The sequence below is a fragment of the Ochotona curzoniae genome, unplaced genomic scaffold (assembly GCF_017591425.1).
Source record: "Ochotona curzoniae isolate NIBS_2020 unplaced genomic scaffold, NIBS_Ocur_1.0 contig_2927, whole genome shotgun sequence".
NCBI classification, from domain to species: Eukaryota; Metazoa; Chordata; class Mammalia; order Lagomorpha; family Ochotonidae; genus Ochotona; species Ochotona curzoniae.
This window is the reverse complement of record NW_024465654.1, coordinates 6,133,676-6,158,225: the sequence shown is the minus strand read 5'-3', so window position 1 is coordinate 6,158,225 and position 24,550 is coordinate 6,133,676. Positions and strand designations below refer to the sequence as shown.

General features: G+C 48.8%; 1 protein-coding gene across 1 annotated transcript in view; it reads left to right on the top strand.

Annotated features, from left to right (window-relative positions):
- YAF2 (YY1 associated factor 2) overlaps positions 1-19,227 on the top strand; it is a 29,949-nt gene extending 10,722 nt beyond the window's left edge. Inside the window, exons 3-4 of the mRNA XM_040978894.1 lie at positions 15,792-15,944; positions 17,635-19,227. Of these exons, the coding sequence (XP_040834828.1) occupies positions 15,792-15,944; positions 17,635-17,872 (391 nt within the window). The 3' untranslated portion in view covers positions 17,873-19,227. The remainder of the gene's footprint in view (positions 1-15,791; positions 15,945-17,634) is intronic.
- Positions 19,228-24,550: the final 5,323 nt, after the last annotated feature.

Genomic DNA, 24,550 nt, shown 5'->3' with positions numbered 1-24,550 from the left:
CCATGTTGCCACTCTGGGAGAACTGACAAAACAAGAGCCCCATACCAGTGTATTACACAAGGTGCTCCAGGCGCGCATTCGTCTGGCCACCCCTGTTTGCTCTGTGCTGCTCTTCTGTCCATGCACCTGTAGATTGTCACATTAGGACTGCGCCAGTTGGAGGTGCTGTAGTAGTGCAGTGGTGGTGAGCGTCCCTGACTGGGAGCCCTGGAGAGGCCCTCTGTTCCTGCAGCTGGGTCATGACACTGCCAAGCCTGCTTTCCGCTTCTCTAGGGTTGCTCAGTCCTCCTCCCACTCAGTCAGCACTGCCTCATGTCCAGCATTGGGACATAGCACGTTAATATGGTGGCTGTGGTGCTGGCATTCTCTGTGGGCACCAGCTGAAGTTCAAGCTGCTCTGCTTCTCATCCAGCTCCCTGCTAATGCACCTGGGAAAGCTAGAGGTGACTCAAGTAATTGAGCTCCTGTACTGATATGGGGGACCTGGTAAACGCTCCAGACTTCTGGCTTAGGCCTGGTCCAGCACTGGCCCTTGCTGCATTTGGGAGTGAACTAATGCGTGAAAGAGCTTTCTGTCTCAGTTTTTCTGTCGCCCCTTTTCTGTAACTCTGACTTTCAAGCAAAACAAACAGATACTAATAAGAAAAAGAAAGAAAGAAGTGGAAAGAAAAGAAATACTGCCTCCCCCTGCCAGAATCAGTGCCCTTCAGTCTCTTGGAATGTTTTCTGCTGTAAGTGATTGGCTGTTTAGAAGGCTTTCAGGGCATATTTTGATTTTGTTTCTCTATCCCCCCTGCCATGAGTTGTCTCCTTTGTACCATTGGTCCAGGAACAACATTTCCTATTCACCTTGCCATTTATATCTGTATGACTTATTGTTGATGAATGAATGTGAACAACGATGCTCGTGACGATGGTAGTGATGCTCTTTGTGAATGTGCCCTGTGTTTGTCTCAGTAGGCACTGGGAATGCCTGGACTGCATTGCAGAGGTCCTGCTCAGATTCTGCTACTGCTTTAAACGGTTTTCTCTTCTTGTTTTTAAAATTGAGGAGTTATTGACTTGAGAGATAAGAGAACGCTCCCATCTAGTGGGTCACCCTGTGAGTGCCTGCAGAGGCCAGGGCTGGGCTGAGCCGAAGCTGGGGCCTGGGAGCTCGATCCAGAGCTGCTGCATGGAGAGCAAGGATCCAGAGAGAGCCGTCGTTTCTTTTCAAATTTTTTGTTTTATTTGTAATATTGTTACGCAGTTGGAAGGAATACGCATGTTGACCTCTTACTAGGGTGGAAAGGATTGAGGTGTGGAAGAAGGTGGGTGGGACAAATGCCTCAGTTCTTTCTTTTCTCTTTCTCTCCCGTGTCCAAGGGACGTGTGTGTGTGTGTGTGTGTGTGTGTGTGTGTGTGTGTGTGTGTGTTGGGGGGTAGAGGGTAGCGCATGTTCCCTGCTGTCAAGCTACATCAGCACCCAGGGATGAAGGATGGTCGTTTGATGATGCCTTAGACACCTGATGTGGGGAAGAGTGTTCCAAGGGTGTTACTTGATGGTTTTGATAGTTCTGAGATGTTGGCTTTGCTGCACCCTGGGCATTCATATTATGAGGTTAATTCACACATAATGAATTTGCGTATTACTGCTATTAATGTCTTGAAGCATGCTCCCATGGGAGAAGGTCATTCATGGAATTGCAGCCAAGATTTTTAACAGTGTGGCATTTCAGTTTCATGAGCACTTCTCAAGTGGAAGTGGAAGCAAATTAGTTATCTTAACATAGACTACTTAACAAGAACATGGAAAAATGTAACAAGAAATTGCCACTTAAAAGCTGTGTATTTTGGTCCTGACATAGTAGCCTAGTGGCTAAAATCCTTGCTTTGCACATGATGGGATTCCATATGGACACTGGTTTGTGTCCCAGATGCTCCACTTCCCATCCAGCTCTCTGCTTGTCGCCTGGGAAAACAATAGAGGACGGCCCGAAGCCTTGGGACCCTGCACCTGTGTGGAAGACCTGGAGGAGGCTCCTGGCTCCTGGCTGTGGATTGACACAGCACCGGCTGTTGCATTCACTTGGGGAGTGAATCATCGGACGGAGGATCTTCCTCTCTGTCTTTCCTCCTCTCTGTATATCTGACTTTGTAATAAAAATAAATAAATCTTAAAAAAAATAAAGGAGAGTTGCTTATTCTGGAACAAGTGTTTGGATTATTATTTTTAAATTTATTTTTTCCTTTTTAAAAGTTTATTTATTTATTTATTGGAAAGTCGGATACAGAGAGAGGAGGATCCTCCATCTGCTGACTCACTCCCCAAGTGACTGCAATGACCAGAGCTGCGCTGATCCAAAGACAGGAGTCAGGAGCCTCTCCCAGGTCTCCCACATGGGTGCAGGGTCCTAAGGCTTTGGGCTGTCTTGAACTGCTTTCCCAGGCCACAAGCAGGGAGCTGGATGGGAAATGGAGCATCTGGGACACGAACCAGTGCCCATATGGGATCCCAGCGCATGTAAGGCAAGGGCTTTTTGCCTCTAGGCTACTGTGCCAGGCCCCAGCCTTGGCTTCTAACCCCAGCTTCCTGCTAACGCAGAGGCTTGGAGGCAGCGCGCATGCTCACATGGTTGGACATCTGAGGACTGCCTTGAATTCCTGGCTTTTGACTTCACCCCCAGTCCATGGCAGCCATTGCAGGCATTTGGGGAGTAAGCCAAGGGATGGGACCCTCTATTTATCTGTTTCTCAAATAAAGAAATAGATAATTATAGAAGTCGTTGATTCATCAGAAATTTTAAAAAAGTAACATGCCCTTCAAGTGAAAATGAGTGAGACCTTCAGTGCCACTCTGCAGTCACTACAGTAACGAGTGCTGACTTGAGGTGACCTTGACTTTTATTATGTTAGAAAAGCTTGCCTGTGTCATTCTATCTCAGAGGTGCTTCTGAGAGTGGGTTTGCAGATGAATGCAGCCCTTGGAAATGCGGTTGAGTTTATTTTACTGTTACAAGTATGTTCTTTCTGTTTCTTCAAGGCAGTGGTTCATGTGTGCGAGCTCCCCCACCTTCTCTGGGCTGCACCGAGGGCAGGTGCCTTCACTGTCTCCTGGGCGGTGGTCAGCAGCCCCAGGAAGGCCACTCCCATGGCCCCTGTGCAGGGAAGTGAGGCGCTGGGAGGTGGGGGCAGGCCCGGGCAGCGTGGGCAGATAGTGCCTTCACGCATCCACTGGTGATCGTGTTTTCATGTTAGGATTTGTCAGCAGTTGTTGCTCTCAGATGTGAATTGTCAAGGTCAGCTTTGGGACGTAAGAAATGACGTGTGTCCGTGCCTCCAATGGAGGGAGTTTGAATCACCATGGGTCATTTGTATGTTGGCATGATGATGGTGGTTCACTTAGTACCTGCTGTCCAGGATGTTTCACTGGTGTCAAGTCACGTGTTTTGGAAAGATGATGCATGAGTCATGTTGCAATTCAGTTTTAGCATTGTTCTTGTAGCACTTTTATTCATAAGCTAATTCCTAATGTCATTCACACCAACTAATTGTTTTCCTTTTCTTGAAATATGAAGAATATAGTTTAAAGATTATGCTGTTGATATGAACATACACAGTCAGCCAGTGCTGTGGCATAGCACAGTACTCCTCTGCCTGCAGTGCCAGCATGCCATACAGATGCTGGTTCATGTCTGGCTGCTCTGCTTCTGATCTGACTCCTTGCTTATGGCCTGGGTGGGCAATAGAAGTTGGCTCAAGTCCTTGGGCCCCTGACCCATGTGGGAGACCTGGAGTATGCTACTGGCTCCTGGCTTCAGATCTGCCAGCTCTAGCTCTTGCATCCATTTTAGGAGTGAGCCAGCGGATGGAGGATTCTCGGTTTCCCCTTCCTTCTGCAGCTATGCCTTTCAAATAAAAATAAGGTAAATCTTGAGGATGAGTGAACTTAAGAATTTCTCTGTATGAGGGGACTTGCACAAAGTTGTGGAAAAAATGGAAGTAACAGGTGAGTTTATTTTGGCACCCCCAATTTTGAAATCCATGCATAGTGTTTTCCTAATTCACATTTTCCAGAAAGTGTTTGAAGCCCCTGGTGCTTCTTTCAGTGCTCAGGCACACACCTTGGAGGGTTCCACTTAGCAGCTGGACTTCAGCAGCAGCCTGGGTGGCCAGGCGTCGGCTATGGCTGCTAATGTGCGACCCACGTTGATCTGTGTAATCCTTAGAGCTGGCCGGTAAAGTAGTTCTCATGTTTCCCTATGCTATGGAAGACTGTGGCTTTGGCATCTTGATTTTAGACTAAATTACAGGCAAGTAGTGCTGCTCTTCGTTTGGGTGTAGGGTGGTGTCAGGGAGAAGAGAGGAAAGTGAGGGGAGTAGTGTGGTTAGGAAACGAGTCTGTGTGATTCGGGGGTCCCACGGGAAGGATAAGCAAGTGTTCTTGAAAAGGGAGCTGAGGCCCAAAAGCTCACTCATGTTTTGATACGTGTGTATTTCATAATGTGCGGGTAACTCCTGTGCCCTGTGAGTGAAGAGGAAGGGTCTGGGAGGAGCAGATAGCGTGAGGTTCTGTATCTGCCTAGACTCTCTGATGATCTGCTAAGGGAGCACGAGAAATCGTTTCTGTAACTGGCAGTTCCCTCTCACCCGATTTTGATTATTGAGTCTCAGCTCAGCTGTGCTTCTGTCCGCCTCTGTGTGCACACGACTATGTGAAGACACACACAACATGTTTGTTTATGAGCCAGTAGTGTCACTTCACCGTGTTTGATCATAGTATTACCTTTTCTTACACTGCACAGGATTTACCATGAAAGCCAAATTTTGGTAGTGGTACTATCTGATGGTTCAGAGTTTTCCTTTGTTGGAAGGCAGACTTACAGAGAGAGGGGAGAGATGGATCTCCCCATCCAGTATTAGCTCCCTCTGCAGGGGCCTCAGGGGCAGGGCTGGTCGGGCAGAGCAGGAGCAGGGGACTCGGTGTCTCCCCCGTGCTGACATGGCTCAAGTGCTCAGGCCATCGCCACAGTTTTCCCAGGTGGTTTAGAAGGAAGCTGACTCAGGAAGGGGACAGCCAGCTCTTGACGTGGGACTGCAGCGTGCAGCAGATGACGGCTCTACCTAACCCTTTTAAAGATGTTTTGACAAAATATATCCTACTTGAGTTAAGAGTTTACACAGGAACACGTAGCCTTTAGATTAATCTATGACTTTGTTGTTCAGGATGCTTTAAGATGCCTTAGCTTTTTTAGATTCCTAAAAATGCATTTCACTTTATTTTAAATTTATGAAACTAGACTCTACATACTCACTGAATTTGCTGTAAATAAAAATCAGAAGCTATCATTTACTTCTTAGTGGTATATTTTATAATAGCTTATGCCATTAAGGCAAAATAATTGTATCCCTGCTCCTCTCTTCTGTCAGCAAGAGGCATGTGTACCCTTTTGCCATGTACTTACTCTTCAGTAATTAGAAGTTAATTGGGAATTAGAAAAGTTAATGAGATGACCCCATTGTGATGTGTTTTTCTTTTTTCCTATTACTATTGGAAGTGGAGGTTTGAATAGTCAGTTAAAAACCAATGCGTTGGACTGTGGTGTAGTCGGTTAAGGTGCCACTAACAGAGCTGGCATCCCGTGTAGGCCTCAGTTCTATTCCTGGCTGCTCCAGTTCACATCCGACAACCTGCTACTGCACATGGGGAAGCAGTGGAGGGGTCCCTGCAGCCACACAGGAGAGCTGGAAGAAGCTCCTGGCTTCTGGCTTCCCTCTAGCTTTGTGGCTGTGGCAGTGTGGGGAGTGAACCAGCAGGTGGCAGTGCTTCTGTGCACACAGTTGATTTTCTCTCTTCTCTCATAAGCAGAAGGAGGTGCATGCTCTCTCTCCCTCCTCCCCTCTCTGGAATTCTGCGTTTTAAATAAATAACTTTCCAAATAATGCATTTATAATATTGTAAGAGTTAGATTTGAGGCTGGCACCATGGCTAAGTTGGCTAATCTACCTGAAAATCCCAGCATTCCCTATGGGCACCAGTTTGTGTTGTGACTGCTCCACTTCCCATCCAACTCCCTGCTGGTGGCCCGGGAAACCAGGGAAGGGTGGCTCGAGTCCTTGGGCCTCAGTGTCCACATAGGAGACCCAGAGGACGCTCCGGGCTCCAGATTGGCTCAGTTCTGGCCGTTGTGATCATTTGGGGAGTGAACTGGCAAACAGACGTTTTTCTCTGTCCTCTCCGTAAGTATGCCTTTCTAATAAAAACTAATAAACCTTTTAAAAAAGAGTCAGACTTATAGGAGAAATGCGCATAGTATGTCCAAGGCGGGTTTTAATCTTAAAAATAGAAATGTAACAAAAATCTTGTCATGTATACTATCAAATCATTCTAAAAACAAATATGACCTCATAACAAGATTGAAAATAAGGTTGTATTTAGGATAGTGTTTTGAGTTTGTTTTAGGGGCAGAATAATTATTCCATAGAATGTTTTATCCCATTTATTCTTTTTTTTTAGATTTATTTTTATTATTTTTTATTGGAAAGGCGGATAGACAGAGAGGAGAGACAGAGAGGAAGATCTTCCGTCCGATGATTCACTCCCCAAGTGAGCGCAACGGGTCGATGCTCTGCCGATCCGAAGCCAGGAGCCTCTTCAGGGTCTCCCACGCGGGTGCAGGGTCCCAAAGCCTTGGGCCGTCCTCAACTGCTTTCCCGGGCTACAGGCAGGGAGCTGGAAGGGAAGCGGTGCTGCCGGGATAGAACCGGCGCCCATATGGGATCCGGGCGTGCAAGGCGAGGACCTTAACCACTTGTGCCACCGTGCCGGGCCCCATTTATTCTTTTTTTTAAGTTTTGTTTTTATTTTTATTTTGCCAGTACCGTGGCACAGCAGACCAAGCCTCTGCTTGAGGTGGTAGCATCTTACATGAGCCCTCGTCTGAGTCCCAGCAGCTCTATTTCTGATCTAGCTCCCCATTTGTGGTCTGGGAAGGCAGCAAGAGGATGGTTCAAGTGCTCGGGCTCCTGCACCCATAGGGGAGATCTGGAAGAGCCACTGGCTGCTGGCTTTGCATTGGTTCAGCTGCAACCATTGCTGTCATTTGAGGAGTGAACCAGTAAATGGAAGATCTCTTTTTTCTCTGTCTCTCCTCTCTCTCTTTTTGTAACTCTGCCTTTACAATACAAATAAATGAATCTTAACAAAACTTTTTTTCTGTGATTAATTCTTAAAGTTGTTTATTTGAAAGTCAGAGTTGCTGAGAGAGCTCTGGATGCTTTGGCTTTCTCAGGTGGTCGCAGAGGCCCTGGGCGGGGCCAGGAGCCACCTCAGCAGGGTCTAACACAGCCACAGAGCCAGGACCCCGCCATCCTGTGCTGTCCTCCCAGGCTCATGAGCAGAAGTAGAGCAGCCGGGACTCGAACTGGCTCACGACTGGGATTCCAGCATTGCACAAGGCATCTTAACCTGCTGCATCTCAGTCCTGGCCCCTGTACATTTTAAAATTTTTTATTTAAAAAAATGATTTTGAAGATTTATTTTTTTGAAAGGTGAAATGGCTAAGGAGAGACAGACCTTCCGTCTGCTGGTTTGTTTCAGTTGCCAACACTAGCCAAAACTGGGACAGGCGGAAGCCTGCAGCCAGGAGCTCCACCGAGCCTCCCGGGAGGTTGGCAGGGGCCCAGCCGCTTACACTTACACCTGTGAGGGTGCCTCACAGGAAGCTGGAATACTAACAGCCAGGACTGCTAGGATGCCGACCCCTAGCCTGGACGTAGGATTATTTTAGACTCATTGAGAAGTGGCAGTTGTATTAATGCTTTTAATCTGAAGTCTGATAGGTTCTTCGCCTACCATTGTGACTCCTGAATTAGAATTCAGTGAAGTTGGGCCCGGTGCGATGGCGTAGTGGTTAAAGACCTCGCCTTGCACTTGCCGGGATCCCATGTGGTGCCGGTTCTAATCCCAGCAGCCCCACTTCCCATCCAGCTCTCTGCTTGTGGCCTGGGAAGGCAGTCAGGGACGACCCAAAACCTTAGGACCTTGCACCCATGTGGGAGACCTGGGAGAAGAGCTCCTGGCTCCTGCCTTCGGATTGGCACAGCTCCGGCCGTTGTGGCTACTTGAGAAGTGAACCATCAGGCGGAAGATCTTTCTCTCTGTCTCTCCTCTCTATATATCTGCCTTTCCAATGAAAATAAATAAATCTTAAAAAAAAAAAAAAAGAATTCAGTGAAGTTCAACAATAATGACTTGTTCAGGAGACAGATGTTGAATAGCTATTTATTTATGTAATAGCATTAAAAATGATCTTTCAGTGGTATGGAGTAGTTTAAAAACTGGTATTTCTGTGTGTAAGAACACAGTTGCTGTCATAGTGAATGTGTAAAAATGAAGTAAGTCACTTTCTTGTCTTTCTGATGGTACCAGAGGCAGGTTATTTCCAGACTGACTTTGGTGTGTGTATGTAGTTGTCCGTGAAATCTGAACCCCTTTTCCCTGTAGCTTTTCATGTTAATGGTCACCTCAAATACAATTCGGTAACCTCTTACTCTGCTAGACGAGCGAAAGCTGGATCACTTACCAGTAACTGGAGCTCTCCTATTGGGTCATCTCCACAGATCCACACTCTTTGGAGTTTTGGGGAATGCCTCGAGGACCAAGGGACCGTTGCAATGTCCAATTTGAGGAAGGTAAGCAAGTGCGCTGAAGCATGCCTCTGCATCTTCCACACCTCTCTCCCCACTCTGACCTGCGCGTCTGTGCTGCCTGCCCTCAGCTTCAGCGGACGCCATCAGGAAGAGGCTCGGGCCGGACCGAGGCCGAGAGTGGATCTGTGAGGGCAAAGACCCAATAGGAGAACCCCAGGGCCCGGTAAGTGGTCTGCCCTCCTTAGACCGAGACATCGCTCAGGTGTCTGCTCTTGGAAGGAGTGCAAGCTGTCTGGAATGGCTTTTCTGTGTGTGAGAAGGATTGTGGGAATTAGCAGATGGTGGATGACAGGTATCTACACAGAAAACAGTGGTTTTAAAGTGTGGTGTTTATACAGTACCAGTTTCTAAAAAATTATGTTTACTAGCTTTTGGTAGATAATGTAATAGGTCTACAGTAAGGCTGTCTGTTGAGTTCTTTCATAAATGTTTTTATGGTGTTGTTTTTAGTGGAGCAAATACTAGTGCTACAGAATTTGTATTCCAAATTTTGTGGGCTTCTCTTAGCATATCTGTACTGGACAGAAAGAGCAGTTTAAATACCTCTTCATGATAGCTTTCCGTGTACCAACACCTAGCTTCACTGAAGGTACACTGAAAAAATAGTTTAGACTATAGTGCAGTAATATTTACCACTTCCCTGCTTGTGGTGGGGGCGTTTACTGATGTGAGGTGTGGGAGAATGGGCTCAGGTTCAGCTCTCCGGTCTGTAGAAATCAGATAATGCATGGAGTCGGCCTGTAGGTGTGAGGGTTGGGCGCCTGTGTGCTGAGTCGGCCTGTCGGTGTGAGGATCACGGTACCTGTGTGTTGAGTCAGCCTGTCGGTGTGAGGATCACGGTATCTGTGTGTTGAGTCGGCCTGTCGGTGTGAGGATCACGGTATCTGTGTGCTGAGTCGGCCTGTCGGTGTGAGGATCACGGTATCTGTGTGCTGAGTCGGCCTGTCGGTGTGAGAATCACGGTATCTGTGTGCTGAGTCGGCCTGTCGGTGTGAGGATCACGGTATCTGTGTGCTGAGTCGGCCTGTCGGTGTGAGAATCACGGTATCTGTGTGCTGAGTCGGCCTGTCGGTGTGAGGATGGTGGGTTCTTGTTTTTCTCTTACTCCTTGGGCATTGCCATCATACTATTACTACGACTGGCTTTTAAAAAAATTTTTATGTGCTGCCGAAGCAAGCACTGCACTCCTACCTTAAGGGCAGTTTTAACGGGCATCTGCAGTGGTACCCGTTACTGCCGTTGTGTCACATTCTCGCCTGCTTACTGGGGGCTGGAGGCTCTCGCAGCCGGTCCCGTGCCCACCAAGCATTGAGCTCTTCACTTTGGAACGTTTGGTAGGTAGGGATAGCTGCCGTTGTGTGCTTTGGTTTCTGGCTTCCCATTTCCTGTCTTGTCCCTTCTTTTAGTCCGATTATGCAGGCGTCTTCATCAGCCCAGCTTCGGCGGAGCGTGGGATGTCTGTCAGGTTGCATCCATGTGTACTTGGTGCAGTGCCCAGCAGCCTGGTGCGTGCTCTGCTTAGTGGTGCTTGTGGTTGTCTGTAGGCAGTTTAGACTTCCATACCACCTCCAGGTTGCATTGCTAGTTTAAAAACACGGGTATACCTCTCAAGCTTGTATATTCTTTGAAAGCAAGGATAGAATTTTAAATTTTTAAAAGGATTATTTAATTTTTAAATTTTTTATTGGAAAGTCAGAATTACAGAGAGAAGGAGAGACAGAAAGATTTTTTGTCCACTGATTCATTCCCCAAGTTGCCGCAACAGCCGGAGCTGTGTCGATCTGAAGCCAGGAGCCTCTTCCAGGTCTCCCATGTGGGTGGAGGATCCAAAAGCTTTGGGCTTCCCTGATTGCTTTCCCAGGCCACAAGCAGGAAGCTGAATGGGAAGTGGAGCAACTGGGATATGAGCTGGCACCCGTGTGGGATTCCAGCATGTGCCAGGTGAGGACTTTAGCCACTAGGGTTTAGCCACTGTGGCCCTGGTCCAATTCTATGGTTTTAAAAATTCCTACTCAGTGGTCCTGGCATGATAGCCTAGTGGCTAAATCAGTGGGCAGAAGATGTTTCTCTCAGTTTTTGCTTATCGTTATATCTGTCTTTTCAATAAAAATAAATAAATCTTCAAAAAAATTCTTATTCTATTTCAAACATCAGTGACTGAAATTAAATTATACCATGGAAGTATCAATTTTTTGTGTAGATTTTTGAGTGCACTTAAATCAGTTTTTTCATTTGTGGAACAGGCCTTTTTTGCCTCATAAATCCCGTTGCACTATATTATTTTTATAAAAGCAGTGTTTTTCCCTTAGATGCGGGTGGAGGGCAGATGCTGTGATGCTGTGATCCTCAGTGAAATGCTTCCTGGGCCCTGTGTCCTTGTGCTTCCTGTCCTGCCTCTTGCTGCTGTGAGCCTAGGAGGCAGCAGGTGATGCTGAGGTGTTTGAGCACCTGCCATCCCTGTGGAAGACTGATGGAGTTCTGAACTCCTGGCTGTGACCTTGCCCAGTCCAGCTGTGTTGGAGATTTGGGGAAAGAACTAGCAGCTGTGACATCTCCTTCTCCCTTTGTCTCTGTTCCTCTCTCTTGCAGTAACATAAAAATAAAATTTTGAAATTTTAAGATGATTCAGTGAAATTCTAGTTACTTAGTATATACTGTTAACTTCTGTGACAGAGAAAAAGGACTATAGTTTTAAGAGTGTTAATTTGAATGGCTTACATTTCAAGATGCTTCATTTTCAGCTTGTCTTTTCTATTATGGGTTACTTTTATCTGAAAGGCCAATTTACAGAGAGGAGGAGAAAGAGGGAGAGAAGGAGAGAGAGGGAGGGAGGGAGAGAGAGACAGTTGGGGAGAGGGAGACAGGGAGGGAAGGAGAGAGAGGGAGAGAGAGAGAATCTTCCATCTGCTGGTTAACTACCCAGGTGGCTGTAATAACTGTAGCTGAGTCCATCTGATGCCAGGGACTGGGAGCTTCCTCCTCCTTCTGGTCTCCCACATGGGCATGAGGGCCCATTCTGAACCGTCCTCCTCTGCCTTGCCAGGCCACCAATGGAGAGCTGGATCAGAAGTGCAGCAAGCAGCTGGAAGTGAAACTGCCATCCATATGGGATGTTGGCACCTGCAGGCTCTGGCCTCAGAAATGCTTGTCTTGAAGAATATTTGTTTGATGAAGTGGTAAATGAAGTCTGATATAAGAACATGGAAGGAAGGAAATGCTCTTTAATGGATCGATTGTCATTTTAAGATTTTTTTTTTAATTTTTGATTTTTATTGGAAAGGCAGGTCACATTTATTGAGAGGAGAGACAGTGATATCTTCATCTGCTGGTTCACTTCCTGAATGGCAGCAATGGCTAGAACTGAGCTGGTTGGAAGCCAAGAGTTTCATCCCAGAAGCTCTCTGCCCTGGGCGAAGGTTGTGCGCACTCAGTCCGCTCCACCAGCTCCATGCTAGAACCTTCCGCGTGCGGCCGGGGCTGGCCTTGCAGCTTGTCTCCTGCTCGGTTTCCCCTGACCAGTCCAATGAGTTCTTTTCTGTTGGAGAGTATTTGTGATAGATAACTTCATTCTCACCACTGAGAGAAGATCACTTAGAAGAATTCTTGATTCCTAACTTATTTAAAAATAAATCCTCAGTTGAACTTGAGCCCACATAGTCTTTTTTTAAAGACTTATTTATTTTGATTGGAAAGGCAGATATACAGAGAGGAGGAGAGACAGAGAGGATGATCTTCCATTCTCTGATTCACTTCCCAGGTGGCCGGAGCTGAGCTAGTCTGAAGCCAGGAGCCTCTTCTGGGTGTCCCACGTGGATGCAGGGTTCCAGGGCTTTGGACCATCCTCAATGGCTTTCCCAGGCCACAGAGAGAGAGCTGGTTGGGAGGTGGCACAGCCAGGACATGAACAAGCACCCATATGGGATCTTGGTGCATGCAAGTTGGGGATTTAGACACTAGGCTACCGTGCTGGGCCTGAGCCCTTGTAGTTTTATATGGTAAATCAAACTGCTAACCTGCTTCCATTTTCAGATTTATGAACTAAGACGAAGGAGAAAGTGATGCTGAGGAGACTGGGATGGAAAAGCAGCTTGGTGGCAGCTGTGTTGTAGGAATCAAGGGTGGGTCTTGGGATTTCCCTTCTTAGATCCAAGAGGGGGTGTGGCGTTGAGCAGCGTCTTGTCCTGGCCGGGTCCTGACTTGGAGGCCATTGCTGAAGGGTGGGCATGCCTGGGCATGTGGAAGGCAACATGCTGCATTCCAGAACGTGGCGGGTCTTGGAAGCCTGGAGAGATGTTCGTTCTTACTTTAAAAATGTGCTTCTACTGAGAAAAGCAAATGCAGTAAATTGTATACACTGGAGTTAGTTGTTGTAGCCATGAGATAACTTATTAATTCTTAGAAGCATCAGGGTTTCTATTCTAGTTCAAAAGGTGCAGTTTAAATATTTTGTTATATATATATATTTTGTTAAATACTTTGTTATAATTTGATTTAATTTTATAACAGTTTTGTAAATTCATTTTGCCTGAAGTTTTGAGGTGGCAGGAGTGACAGAACCAAGAGGAGTAAGTGACCCTGGCGAAGTTGAGAGTTATGGAAGGTGGACTCAAACTGTTGTGGGAGGAGATGGCAGTGACTTAGCTGGGTTTAATGTCTCGGAGCGGCTGCTTGCGTTCATCAGGCACCAGCCTGCACAGACCTTTGTCATCTTGCCACAGCTTGGAGTTTGCTTGCTCCCTCTCTAATCCAACACAATGAAGAGAGAAGTTAAGTTCTGGGGTGCTTTGTTTTCTTTCCATTGTTCCCTGGAGTGAGTAGTTGGCTCTGGCCTGAGCGTAGAGGCCAGTTGCAGCTCCTTTGTAACAAACTTCTCCTTCGTTAACCCTGAAGGGCCTTAGCCATTTGTTCCACAGCAAAGCTCCTTGGCTGTCTGGTGATGGGTCAGTGCTGTGCCAGGTTGGCTGTCTGGTGATGGGTCAGTGCTGTGCCAGGTTGGCTGTCTGGTGATGGGTCAGCGCTGTGCCGGCTCATACTGCTGCTGCTAAGAGGAAGCCAGAAACAGCAGCACCCATTCTCACACTCCCTGTCCCCAGAGAATGTGCTAACATCACAAACTCTGATTTCGCTTTGTGTTTGATCTGCTGCCATATTCTGTTTGGGCGAATTCATCACAGTGCTGTGTACTGGGTGGCTTTTCTAGTTTGGACACAGGGACACAGGTAGAATCAGGGTGCTGGCAAGGTACGCTGCCTGTGAGGACCCTGGCAGTCATGCAGGCTCCCCTTTCCATCACGTTAGTGACTAGATTTCAGCATAGAGCTTGCAGGAGGGGCAGTCACACTAAAGCTTTTTGTATGGAGTGTTAGCTGTACAAGAGGGCAAGGATGTTTGGCAGGTTGGGAGTGAGTGGGGGCCCTCGATTCTGCCTTCTCAGGCTGTGCTGCTGACACAACTCTCACCCAGAGGACCTTGCTGCTCCAGACTGAGGCCTTGATCTCTATAATATCCACATGTGGCTTTCATTATGCGGTTCCTTCATACCTGTCCAGTCTTCCTTTTTCACTCTGTATACCTGCCCTCCATGTTACTGCAGTAGCACCCACATCCCCCACGTGTCTTCAGTGCGTATTGCTGGGCCGCAGCCCACCACCTACGTGTCAGAGCCTGGGGCAGGGCTGAGCCAGCTAAGCGCTCCCTCCTGATGAGCTGAGGCGCTCTGCCTCAGTGTGTTTTTAAAGCTCGTTTTCTTAACACAGTCAGCCATTATGTGTATATGTATGTGTTTAAAATTATAATTTATTTGAAAGGCAGAGATCAAGATCTCATTCCGCCACAGCTGGAAAAGCCAGACCAAAGCCGGATCCTGGAACTCCGTCCAGTCTTTGATGTAGATGGCAGAGACCCAGCAGCTCGAGCCCTGCCCTGCTGCCTGCAAGGTCCACATCAGGGCAGGCTGAAGCAGAGGATGTAGCCGGTACTTGACCCCAGACACTGCGGTGTGAAATGCGGGCACCTTAAGCAGCGTTGTAAGCACCGTGCCAGCCGCCTGTCCCGGCTACCTTGTTTGCACTATGACACCTGCATTTGTGTAACTTTATCTCTGATTTCTCAGTCTTAGATTTTCCAGCTGCATGTGGACATCTCTCCCTGGCTGTCCTCCAGTGTCTCAGATGGTACAGACTCTGAGAAGAGTTCATCCTCTGTCTCGTGAGGCTCGTTTGGCCCACTGTTTGCGATTTCCGGCCTTCAAGTGCTGAATCTTAGATTATGCAATATTTTCTCCTTATTTTCTATTTTGTGTTGCTGTAGAAACACACACAACACACAGTTTTTCTTGTTTGCTCAGGATTTTCCAAGCAAAAAAGCTGGCGGTGTTTGTAGCCCAACACCGAACGTGTATTTTCTTACTCTCCTTCCCTCATTTGCCTCTTTTCTCATTTCTTCCTGAAGCTGGAGGGGTCCTTGACTTTGGCCACCAGGGGAACCCTTGCACGGGGAGAAGCCTCAGGGAGAGGTGGGGCGGTACTCGAGTTGTCTGTGTTGCTACTGTGTAAGAGTCCCACTAACTGAACCAGGTCTCCAGGGCGGCGTGAGCAGGTGCTCTCCAGGGAGCAGGCAGGTGCTCAGGGCTCTGGGGTGTGCGAGGCTCTGGTGAGGAGGACGTCAAGGATGTCAGTAGGAAGGAGAGAGGGATTTTCATACTCAGCAAATATTTATTAAATGACTCAGGATTTTAAAAGAAAGATCAAATAGCCATTGTCACAAATGGTTAGACATTTCCTCGTTAGGAGGAGGCTGAGTCAAAATGCTATATTAGTGTGAACGCTGGGGTTTAATTTGTAGAACTTGCTTGTTTATATATGCCTTCCTGTGAGCATTTGATGCACACTGTATGAAGATGGCGTGTGTTGATTTATGTTCTGTTTTGATCGTATGCCTTGGTCTATAGATTTTAACTGTTATCACAGTTCTACTCTTGTTGTACAGGATCTTCTAAATTGGGTGTCTTGTCCTTGAAAATCACTGTCACGTGTGTCCTGCTAGCGTGATGGTTCACATTCCCGGGTCACAGTTTAACGTTCTTCTTCGCCTGCGCACAGGAAGCCCCGGCCCGTCTCCCAGCTGGCGGCGCAGCAGGCCACGCAGCAGTTTGCGCCTCCTGCTCAGTCCAAGAAAGAGAGAAGAGAGAAAGCAGAGAAAGAAAAAAGCGAAAAGGAGACAACTAGCAAAAAGAACAGTCACAAGAAAACCAGGTAAATCTGAAGTGGTTTTATCTTTATTTTTTAATTTTATTTTTAACTTTTAAATATTGTTTTTCAATTGGAAAGGTAGATTTACAGACAAAAGGAGACAGAGAGAAAGATCTCCCACCCACTACTTCATTCCCCAAATAACCACAATGGCTGGAACTGAGCCAATCTGAAGCCAAGAGCCAGGAGCTTCTTCCAGTTTCCCACACAGGTGCAGGGTCCCAAAGACTTGGGCCATCCTCAGCAGCTCTCCCAGGCCATAAGCAGGGAGCTGGGTGTGAAGTGGAGCAACCAGGGCATGAACTGGTGCCCTTATGGGATCTTTATGCTTCTAAGAGGAGGATGAGCTAATTGGGCCATCACGCCAAACCTAAGTGTTTTCATAGAATTCTTGTACTTGATGTGCTCATGCACACGCAGTGGGAGTGAACCATCTCGCCTCTTGGATTGCTAAGTGTTCTGACAGTTCTTCCTGATTGGAAATTGAACACAGAGGCTGTGAATTTCAGTTTAGCTTTTCTGTTTTCTTCACAAAAAAGAGCTCCTTGATATGTGTCAGTATTCTGCACCTGGACAGTAGTGTACATGGGCTGTCGGGGCCAGCACGCTGCCCTCCCGAGGCTGCTCGTGACCCTGTCTGGAGTGGTCCAGCCTCAGCTCCTGCTCTGTGGCGTTCCCAGCCTGCTGCTGCACAGACACACGAGGCACTGCGCTGGCAGCCCGCCACACGAGGCACTGCGCTTGCAGCTGCCACACGAGGCACTGCGCTGGCAGCCCGCCACACGAGGCACTGCACTGGCAGCCCGCCACACGAGGCACTGCGCTTGCAGCCCGCCACATGGCAGGCACTGCGCTTGCAGCCCGCCACATGGCAGGCACTGCGCTTGCAGCCCGCCACACGAGGCACTGCGCTTGCAGCCCGCCACACGAGGCACTGCGCTTGCAGCCCGCCACATGGCAGGCACTGTGCTTGCAGCCCGCCACACGAGGCACTGCGCTGGCAGCCCACCACATGGCAGGCACTGCGCTTGCAGCCCGCCACACGAGGCACTGCGCTGGCAGCCCGCCACACGAGGCACTGCACTTGCAACTGCCACACAAGGCACTGTGCTGGCAGCCCGCCACACGAGGCACTGCACTGGCAGCCCGCCACACGAGGCACTGCGCTGGCAGCCCGCCACACGAGGCACTGCGCTGGCAGCCCGCCACACGAGGCACTGCGCTGGCAGCCCGCCACACGAGGCACTGCGCTGGCAGCCCGCCACACGAGGCACTGCGCTTGCAGCCCGCCACACGAGGCACTGCGCTGGCAGCCCGCCACACGAGGCACTGCGCTTGCAGCCCGCCACACGAGGCACTGCGCTGGCAGCCCGCCACATGGCAGGCACTGCGCTGGCAGCCCGCCACACGAGGCACTGCGCTTGCAGCCCGCCACACGAGGCACTGCGCTTGCAGCCTGCCACACGGCTCTTTGATTTGCTTTCTTGTGTTGAAGAAGGCTTGTGAGCAATTGGCTGATTAATGTTAGCAATTTGAAACATTTAATGATATTTTTATGGTTGGTTACATTACATGTGAATCATTTTAAACAGAAGCCTCCATTTGTTTGCATTCATCTAGTTCTTAATTTATTATGTGCTCAGAAATTGGATAGAGAAGAGCTAGTTTATGATATGATCATTTTTGTGTTCAGGCCCAGATTGAAAAATGTGGATCGGAGTAGTGCCCAGCATTTGGAAGTGACCGTGGGCGATCTGACGGTCATCATTACAGACTTTAAAGAGAAAACCAAGCCGCCGGCTGCGTCCAGTGCTGCCTCTGCAGACCCGCACAGCCAGAGCGGCTCGAGCTCCGACAACACAGAGAGAGGGCTGTCCAGGTCGTCCTCGCCCCGAGGGGAAGCCTCCTCCCTCAATGGAGAGTCTCACTAAAGGCTCAGCACTCGTCCTGGCCTGCAGATACAGAGGATGCCACGAGGCACCACGTTTTCATGACACCACGTCCATGCACAATCCATAATTTGAGGTTGACACGAAACGGAAATCTGTTAGAATTTGTCAGAGTCTGTTGCAGTCTTCCAAGGCTTCATGTTTCCATCTCTGCAGTCAAGTGCCGCGAGGATGTGGTTGGACAACTCCTTATGCAGTGTTACTGGTAAATTTATTTTCACTTTTAGTTTAGTGAATTCTAACACATAATTCTTGAATTCTCTACTATTGGCATGTAACGAATTTAAATTTTTTATAACATAGTGCAAGCTGCCTAAATATGTATTACTTGAAAATTGTGAGACAAATAGTTATATGTGTACAAGTCAAAGATCAACTTAATCAACTATTGCTACAACAGGATTTTCTTAATGGTTCTCTTAAATACACCTGCTGGTACTTGGTGTGGTTAAATAGGAAAACTTATTAAATAAAGAATTTGTATGAACATTTGCCAATGTTTTTGACACATTTTACTAAATTATTGTTCCTGAATTATGTTTCTGGCTTTATGTTTTTGTTTGTTTTGCTTATTTTTCAAAACATTCATTTATTGTAATGTTTACTAGCAGACTAGTAAACAACAAGCATTGGTTATTTAGCTTTGTGATTCAGGCTTAGTGCTGTTGTCATCGAACACTGGTATTTTCTCTATTATATAAAACATTAAAATTCAAATAATCGTAACAATTTGGCAAAACAGAAAATAAAATAGTGTTGCCATATTTTCAAAGCTGCAATTTTGGAAAAGCTTTAACTTGATGGTAGGTTTATCATTGTTCACTTGCCCCACACTTACCAGGGTCACGAAGCACGAGTCCAGTGCAGAAATGGGGACTGCTGCTCAGAGCTGCTCACAGCCGAAAAGAAAGGCTGTTCACTCAGTCCAGTCGGCTCCTCAGTAAGTCTACAGTGTAGGGAGATCACAGAATCCCCTTTCAGACCCAGCTGCCCGTTTCTGCATTTATCACTGCCCTGAAATGGAGCAGTAGTGACAGCCCCACTCACTCTTATGTAAAATTACCAATAAAATATTTTTATGACTACAGATTTTGCTTTTTTGTTTACAACAAAGTGAGGGTTTTTTATGTTATACTTGAAAATCCAACCTGGAAACCACATGGTACTTCTTAAATTCTTCTAGGGTCTCCTACTTTTTAAAAATTTTTTGTTCAGTATATGTTCATCTATGGGAGACTTCTGGAATATAAATGAACTTAAAATATAACTTGATATAAAGTATCACTTAAAATCCGTCATGATAACATTTCAAGAAAAAAATAAAGCTGTAGACCTTGGCTCTTGTGACCTTTGCTGGTTTCGCGTGGCGATGTAATTTTCTGTTTAATTACAGCACTTTTTACGGGCACAATGGCACTGTGTTTTTTTGTAAGATGCTAGTTGTGAAATACAGTTAATTGCATACAGTAAAAGTCTGTGATTAAAACATTTATATACCTCATTCTTTAGTTGTGTTAAATGAAAAATTAAAAATTGTGTTTACTTAAGATATTCCGGTGGAATACCAACCCACCGGTTGAGTTATGTTCTTTTAAAACATGAATTTTTTTTTGGTGTTACTGGTTTTGATGTTTCAGATGTTTTATATATTTGTTTGGTGACAGTGAAAATTAAAAGTTAATGTAATGGGGAAGAATATTCTAATTTTCAAGTCAAAGTTAAATGCTTGCCAGGCATCGCACCTGGTGAGGAGCAGGCGACTGGCAGGGCGGACTGGCAAGGCGTCCAGGACTTGTCAGAGCTGGCCACGGGAGAGAAGCGCCTGCTGGGAAGTGGGCATGGCTTGGGCTAGGCATGATGACCTGTACAGATGTGAAGGTGGGAACAGGATCTTCATCAGACACTCACCCACGCCTCAAACTAGGATGAGAATCCTGGCTGACCCAAGGATGCCGGGAGCAAATGTCCATCCCGTGAATTTCCTAATTGCTTTGTTGTTTTCACTAAGTGTGAACCTTCTTTATGAAGGTTTCTGTGACCTTTTGTAGGGCCCAAGGAAAGGGTATGTTTCACAGGAAGTATTGCACAGGAGTGTGGTGTAGAACGGTGTTCTGTCATCCAGTGTCAGGCGTAGGCTCTGTTCCCAGAAAAACTCTTTCCATAATATAGAACTCTGGGCTGGCACTGTGGCCCAGAGGGGGAAGCCCCTGTCTGTGACCCTGGCATCCCATAGGGGCCCAAGTGTGAGTTCCTGCTGCTCCTTATCCAGCTCCATGTTAACAGCCTGGGAAAACATGAGAAGGTGGTCGGAGTCTGGTCCTCTGCCGTCCACGTGGGAGACCTGGGTGAAGCTCCCCCTCTGGTCTTCAGTCCTCATCTCCGTGGCTGTCTGGGAGTGAGCCAGATGGAAGATCTCCTCTCTGGCTTTGACATTCAAATAAATAAATCTTTATAGAGATAAAAAGAAAGCTAGTGGGACTAGAACAGTGGGCAGAGACGACTGGTATGGAATTTAGTTTTACTTTCATTAAATCCTAAGTTGCTTTCACTTGCTGGCAGATCACCCTGCTCTACCATGCTCGGCACGCGGCCCCGGCGACTGGAAGTGCTCACAGCGGTGTTAGTGCCCGGGCTGCAGCGCCTGGCTTGGGCTGCGCGTTCAGCACTGCTTCCTGAATGTCTACCAGAGTTTCAGCAGCAGCTTCCTCTTAACCACATTCCTTTCAGAGATAAAGTTGATGTTTTTCAGAGCTTATTATAAAACACAGTCACACACGAAGACACAGTAAACCTTGTATCACATGAAGTCGACTTAAGATAGAGTTTTTATTAGATGCTTTCTTAATATGTTAGTGATCGTGATACACAAAATGAAGATAATTAAAAGGAAAACACCTGGCTTTTCCACGTTGACAGCATACTAACTTTGAAACAGAAATCTTTATTGCCTAAAATACGATGTAGCTTCTGCGTATAAAATGCTGTCATTAGAAGCTTTCACGTTCCTAGCTCTTTATGTTGCTTCCGTGGTCTGCCACCTGCCAGTGTCAGGGAGTCGTAACTTGCTGATCCGGGCTTTGAAGTGTCAGTCCACTGGTCGACATTGCTGTGCTGCGTCCAGGACCATCGTGCTGTGGCTTCCTAACAGACACACGCTGCTCCCTCTCCCACGTACCCCCAGGCCTTCCGCAGCGAGTGTAGAAAAAAGCCAGACTCGTCTTTACCGCCAAACAGCTGAGTAGGATGAAGAGTTATAGGATGTCGCGGGTCATTTTTCAAAAGCGGAAGGACAAGACTGTTCAAGGGCAAAGAAGGCTGCTCCGTGGAAACAGCACACATGGATGAGTGGCAGCAGCCAGGACAGCCCCTGGGGGTGAGTCTCGGGGGTGGAGGGGACAACACAACCTGCGGTCTGAGGACATGTCACACACAGCACAGCGACTTGGCCATTGTGTACAGCGAGCTGTTCACCAGGGCAGAGGCCCGTCTCACCGTTCTCTTTAAGAAGTGGCACTCGCAAAATTAAAAACAGTAAGTAAGTAAATAAATAATTTTTAAAAAGTGACACTCATGGGCCTAGCACAGTAGCCTAGTGGCTGAAGTCCTTGCCTCTCATGTGCCAGGATCCCATATGGGCACCAGTTCTAATCCTGCCAGCCCCATTTCCCATCCAGCTCCCTGCTTGTGGCCTGGGAAAGCAGTAGAGGACGGCCCAAAGCCTTGGAACCCTGCACCCATGTGGGAAACCTGGAGGAAGCTCCTGGCTCCCAGCTTTGGATTGGGTCAGCTCCAGCCATTGCGGCCATTTGAGGAGTGAATCATCGGATGGAAGATCTTCTCTGTCTCTCCTCCTCTCTGTACATCTGACTTTGCAATAAAAATAAATAAAGCTTTAAAAAAAAAGAAGTGGCACTCATACACTTTAATGTGGCATTACAAGAGCACTTCACTGTCCTAAAGCCATGGCCTCAGAAGTCCACACCATTTAACTGATACAGGGCCAGCCGATGCAGATGTCCCGGCCTTGGAGCTAAGGCGAGAGGTCTGCGTGGAAACATCCCAAGAGCCCCGACCCCGGTCCTGCTCGGCCCCAGGGGCAGTGGTAGTACATGAGCTGCTGTTGAACTTAGTGTGTCTTGGTGTAGGTGTAGGGTGTATCTGTTGCCCCTTTATGTTTTTATACTTTTGTTTATTTGAAATGCAAAGAAAGTCTTCCATCTGTTGGTTCACTGCCTACATGCTGACAACAGCCAAAGCTGAGGCCAGAAGCCAGGAGCACTGGATTTCACCCGTGGGTGGCAGGGATCCAGTCACCTAGCCACTGTTCTCTCTTCTGCAGGGTATGCTTCAGTGCACCAGCATGAGTCTGGAAATCAGAAGCAGAGTCCCGAGAGGTACTCGCCCTCCTGAACGGGGTGTGGCCATGCCATGCTTAAGCCCTGCACCACGATGTCTGCCCCACCTCTGTGGGCGTGAATCAGAAAAAGCCTGTTTGCACTACAGAGTACACCGATGTAAAGAGGACTCAGCACGATGGCACAATGGGCTAGTCCTCCCCCAAGTGGCCACAATGGCCGCAGCTGAGCCGATCAGAAGCCAGGAACTTCATCCGGGTCTCCCACGTGGGAGCCAGGCTCCACAGACTTGGGTCATTCTCGGCTGCTTTTCCAGGCTATGACCAGCGAACTGGATTAGAAATACAGCAGCCAGGACAGGAATCGGCGCCCATATGGGATGCCAGCAGCGCAGGTGGAAACAGCCTACTATACCACGGCACTGGCCCCAACATCAGAATTCCCGATTTGAGTAACGGGCGCCCTGAGTGCCCCTTGGCACTGCAAACAGAACCTCAGTCAGCCACAGTTGCTGGGGGATTTGTGCATGTGGGTGACTGAACATCTGCCCTGTGACTAGATCCCCCTGCAATCTGCCTTTGGTCTTACTGATGACACTGGGCATGGACTGTTGCTGACACCCGGGCCAGGGAAAACCGAAGGTGTCCCACTGAGTCTCCCTGCCCCCTCCCCCACCCAGACTTCCAGTCTTCCCGCTTGCGGCTGGCACTGGCAGCTGCGTGCTGAGTCACCGTGGCTGCTTGCAGGGTCTGGCTGGCTGGTTTTCCACCCCTCCTGGTACCGTGGCCAAGAGCTAAGTTTTCAGAATGAAGAGAATGACTCCACTCTGTCCTTTGGCCCCACCCTTCCCCTTCCCCATATTTCCCAGTCCGAATGAGCACCTGGGATGAAGGACTCCGGGCCTGAGTGTTGGCACAACAGCTTGCATCACTGCTTAAAAGGGCCCACGTCTCATCTTGGGGTGCCTGGGTTGAATCCTGGCGCCCCTGTTACTCCTCCTGGTTCCTGCTGAAGCGCATCGTGGAGGCAGGGGGCGTGCGCCCTCAGGCACTGGGTCCCTGGCACTCAAGCAGAGTCCTGCTGGCCCCTTACTCCAGTCCTGTCCACCCCTGGCAGTTGGGACCATTCAGATGCAGTGAATCAGTGGGAGGAAGATCTCCCCCTTTGTCTCTCTCTCTCTGCTTTTCCAACAAAACAGAATTTTTTAGAATTATATTTACATGAACAGCATTTTTTCTCACTTTTCTTCCTGTCCAATAACAGCTCTAGGAATCGAAGCGTGGAAACGGAGCCATCTGCACAGGGCGAACAGAGGAGACACCGAAGTCTCTTTTGGAGTCTGCGCTTGGGAATCGTGCTTCGCAACTAGGCGGGCTAGTCCTCTGTTGTGGAGGTCCTTTCCCCGCCCAGGAGCGGCCTGCAGGTGCGGGCGCACACAGCCCTCCCGATGCCACTCTGGTCTGAGCAAGCTGCTGGAGGGCAGCAGCCACCCTTCCGCTCCACTCTGCGGAGTGTCTTGGCAGCTGCCTCTGTGAGACCATTCTGTATGGCCACTAGCCCTCCTGTGTCTCCGTCCACACAGCCTGCTGCTCCCAACGCCGGCTCTGTCCACACAGCCTGAGCTGCTGCTCCCAACGCCGGCTGCCCGCCCTGCGGTGCTTCCGCCTCTCAGCGCCGTGACAGCTGCACGGTGTGGAGACGGGCCCGTGGTGTCCTGTCTGCAGTCCCAGTCCCCTGCGAGGGCAGCGTCCGGATGCTCCTCCCCCGGGCTGTGTTACACGCACCCAGGAAACGCTTGCTGCCCGAGGAACGCCGCTTCCCACTCTCCTGGCACATTTTATGACATACGACTTTGCACTTTCTGCCAGTTAAAGAACTCTGTTGGGGTGAACTGAGGCGTGCACGGTGCCCTTCCCGCGTTCCCAGTCAGCGTGGTGCCTTCACCAGCGAGCGGGGCGGCGCCTTAACATGCGAATGCGCTGCTGTGACCCCCGTGGGTCTCCCCCCAGCCAGCAAACGCCCTTGGGGCGCCGCTCCCAGAGCCCGCACGGGGCGCCCCCTCGCTCGCCCTGGACACCCCGCCGCAGCCCCCGCCCGGAGCCTCGGGTCACCGCAGAGGAAACCGGGCTGTGGAGGAGAGAGCGGAAACCGGGGAGAGGGCCCATTCCGTTCTGGACACGCGCACGCGGGGCAGGGCAGGTCCGGAAGGCGTGGGCGGGAGGCCCCTTCCGCAGCCTGCGGGGGCGCGGGCGCCTCGGCCCACGCACGGGGGGGAATCGGGTCGGGGTGCGGGGTCGGTGCACAC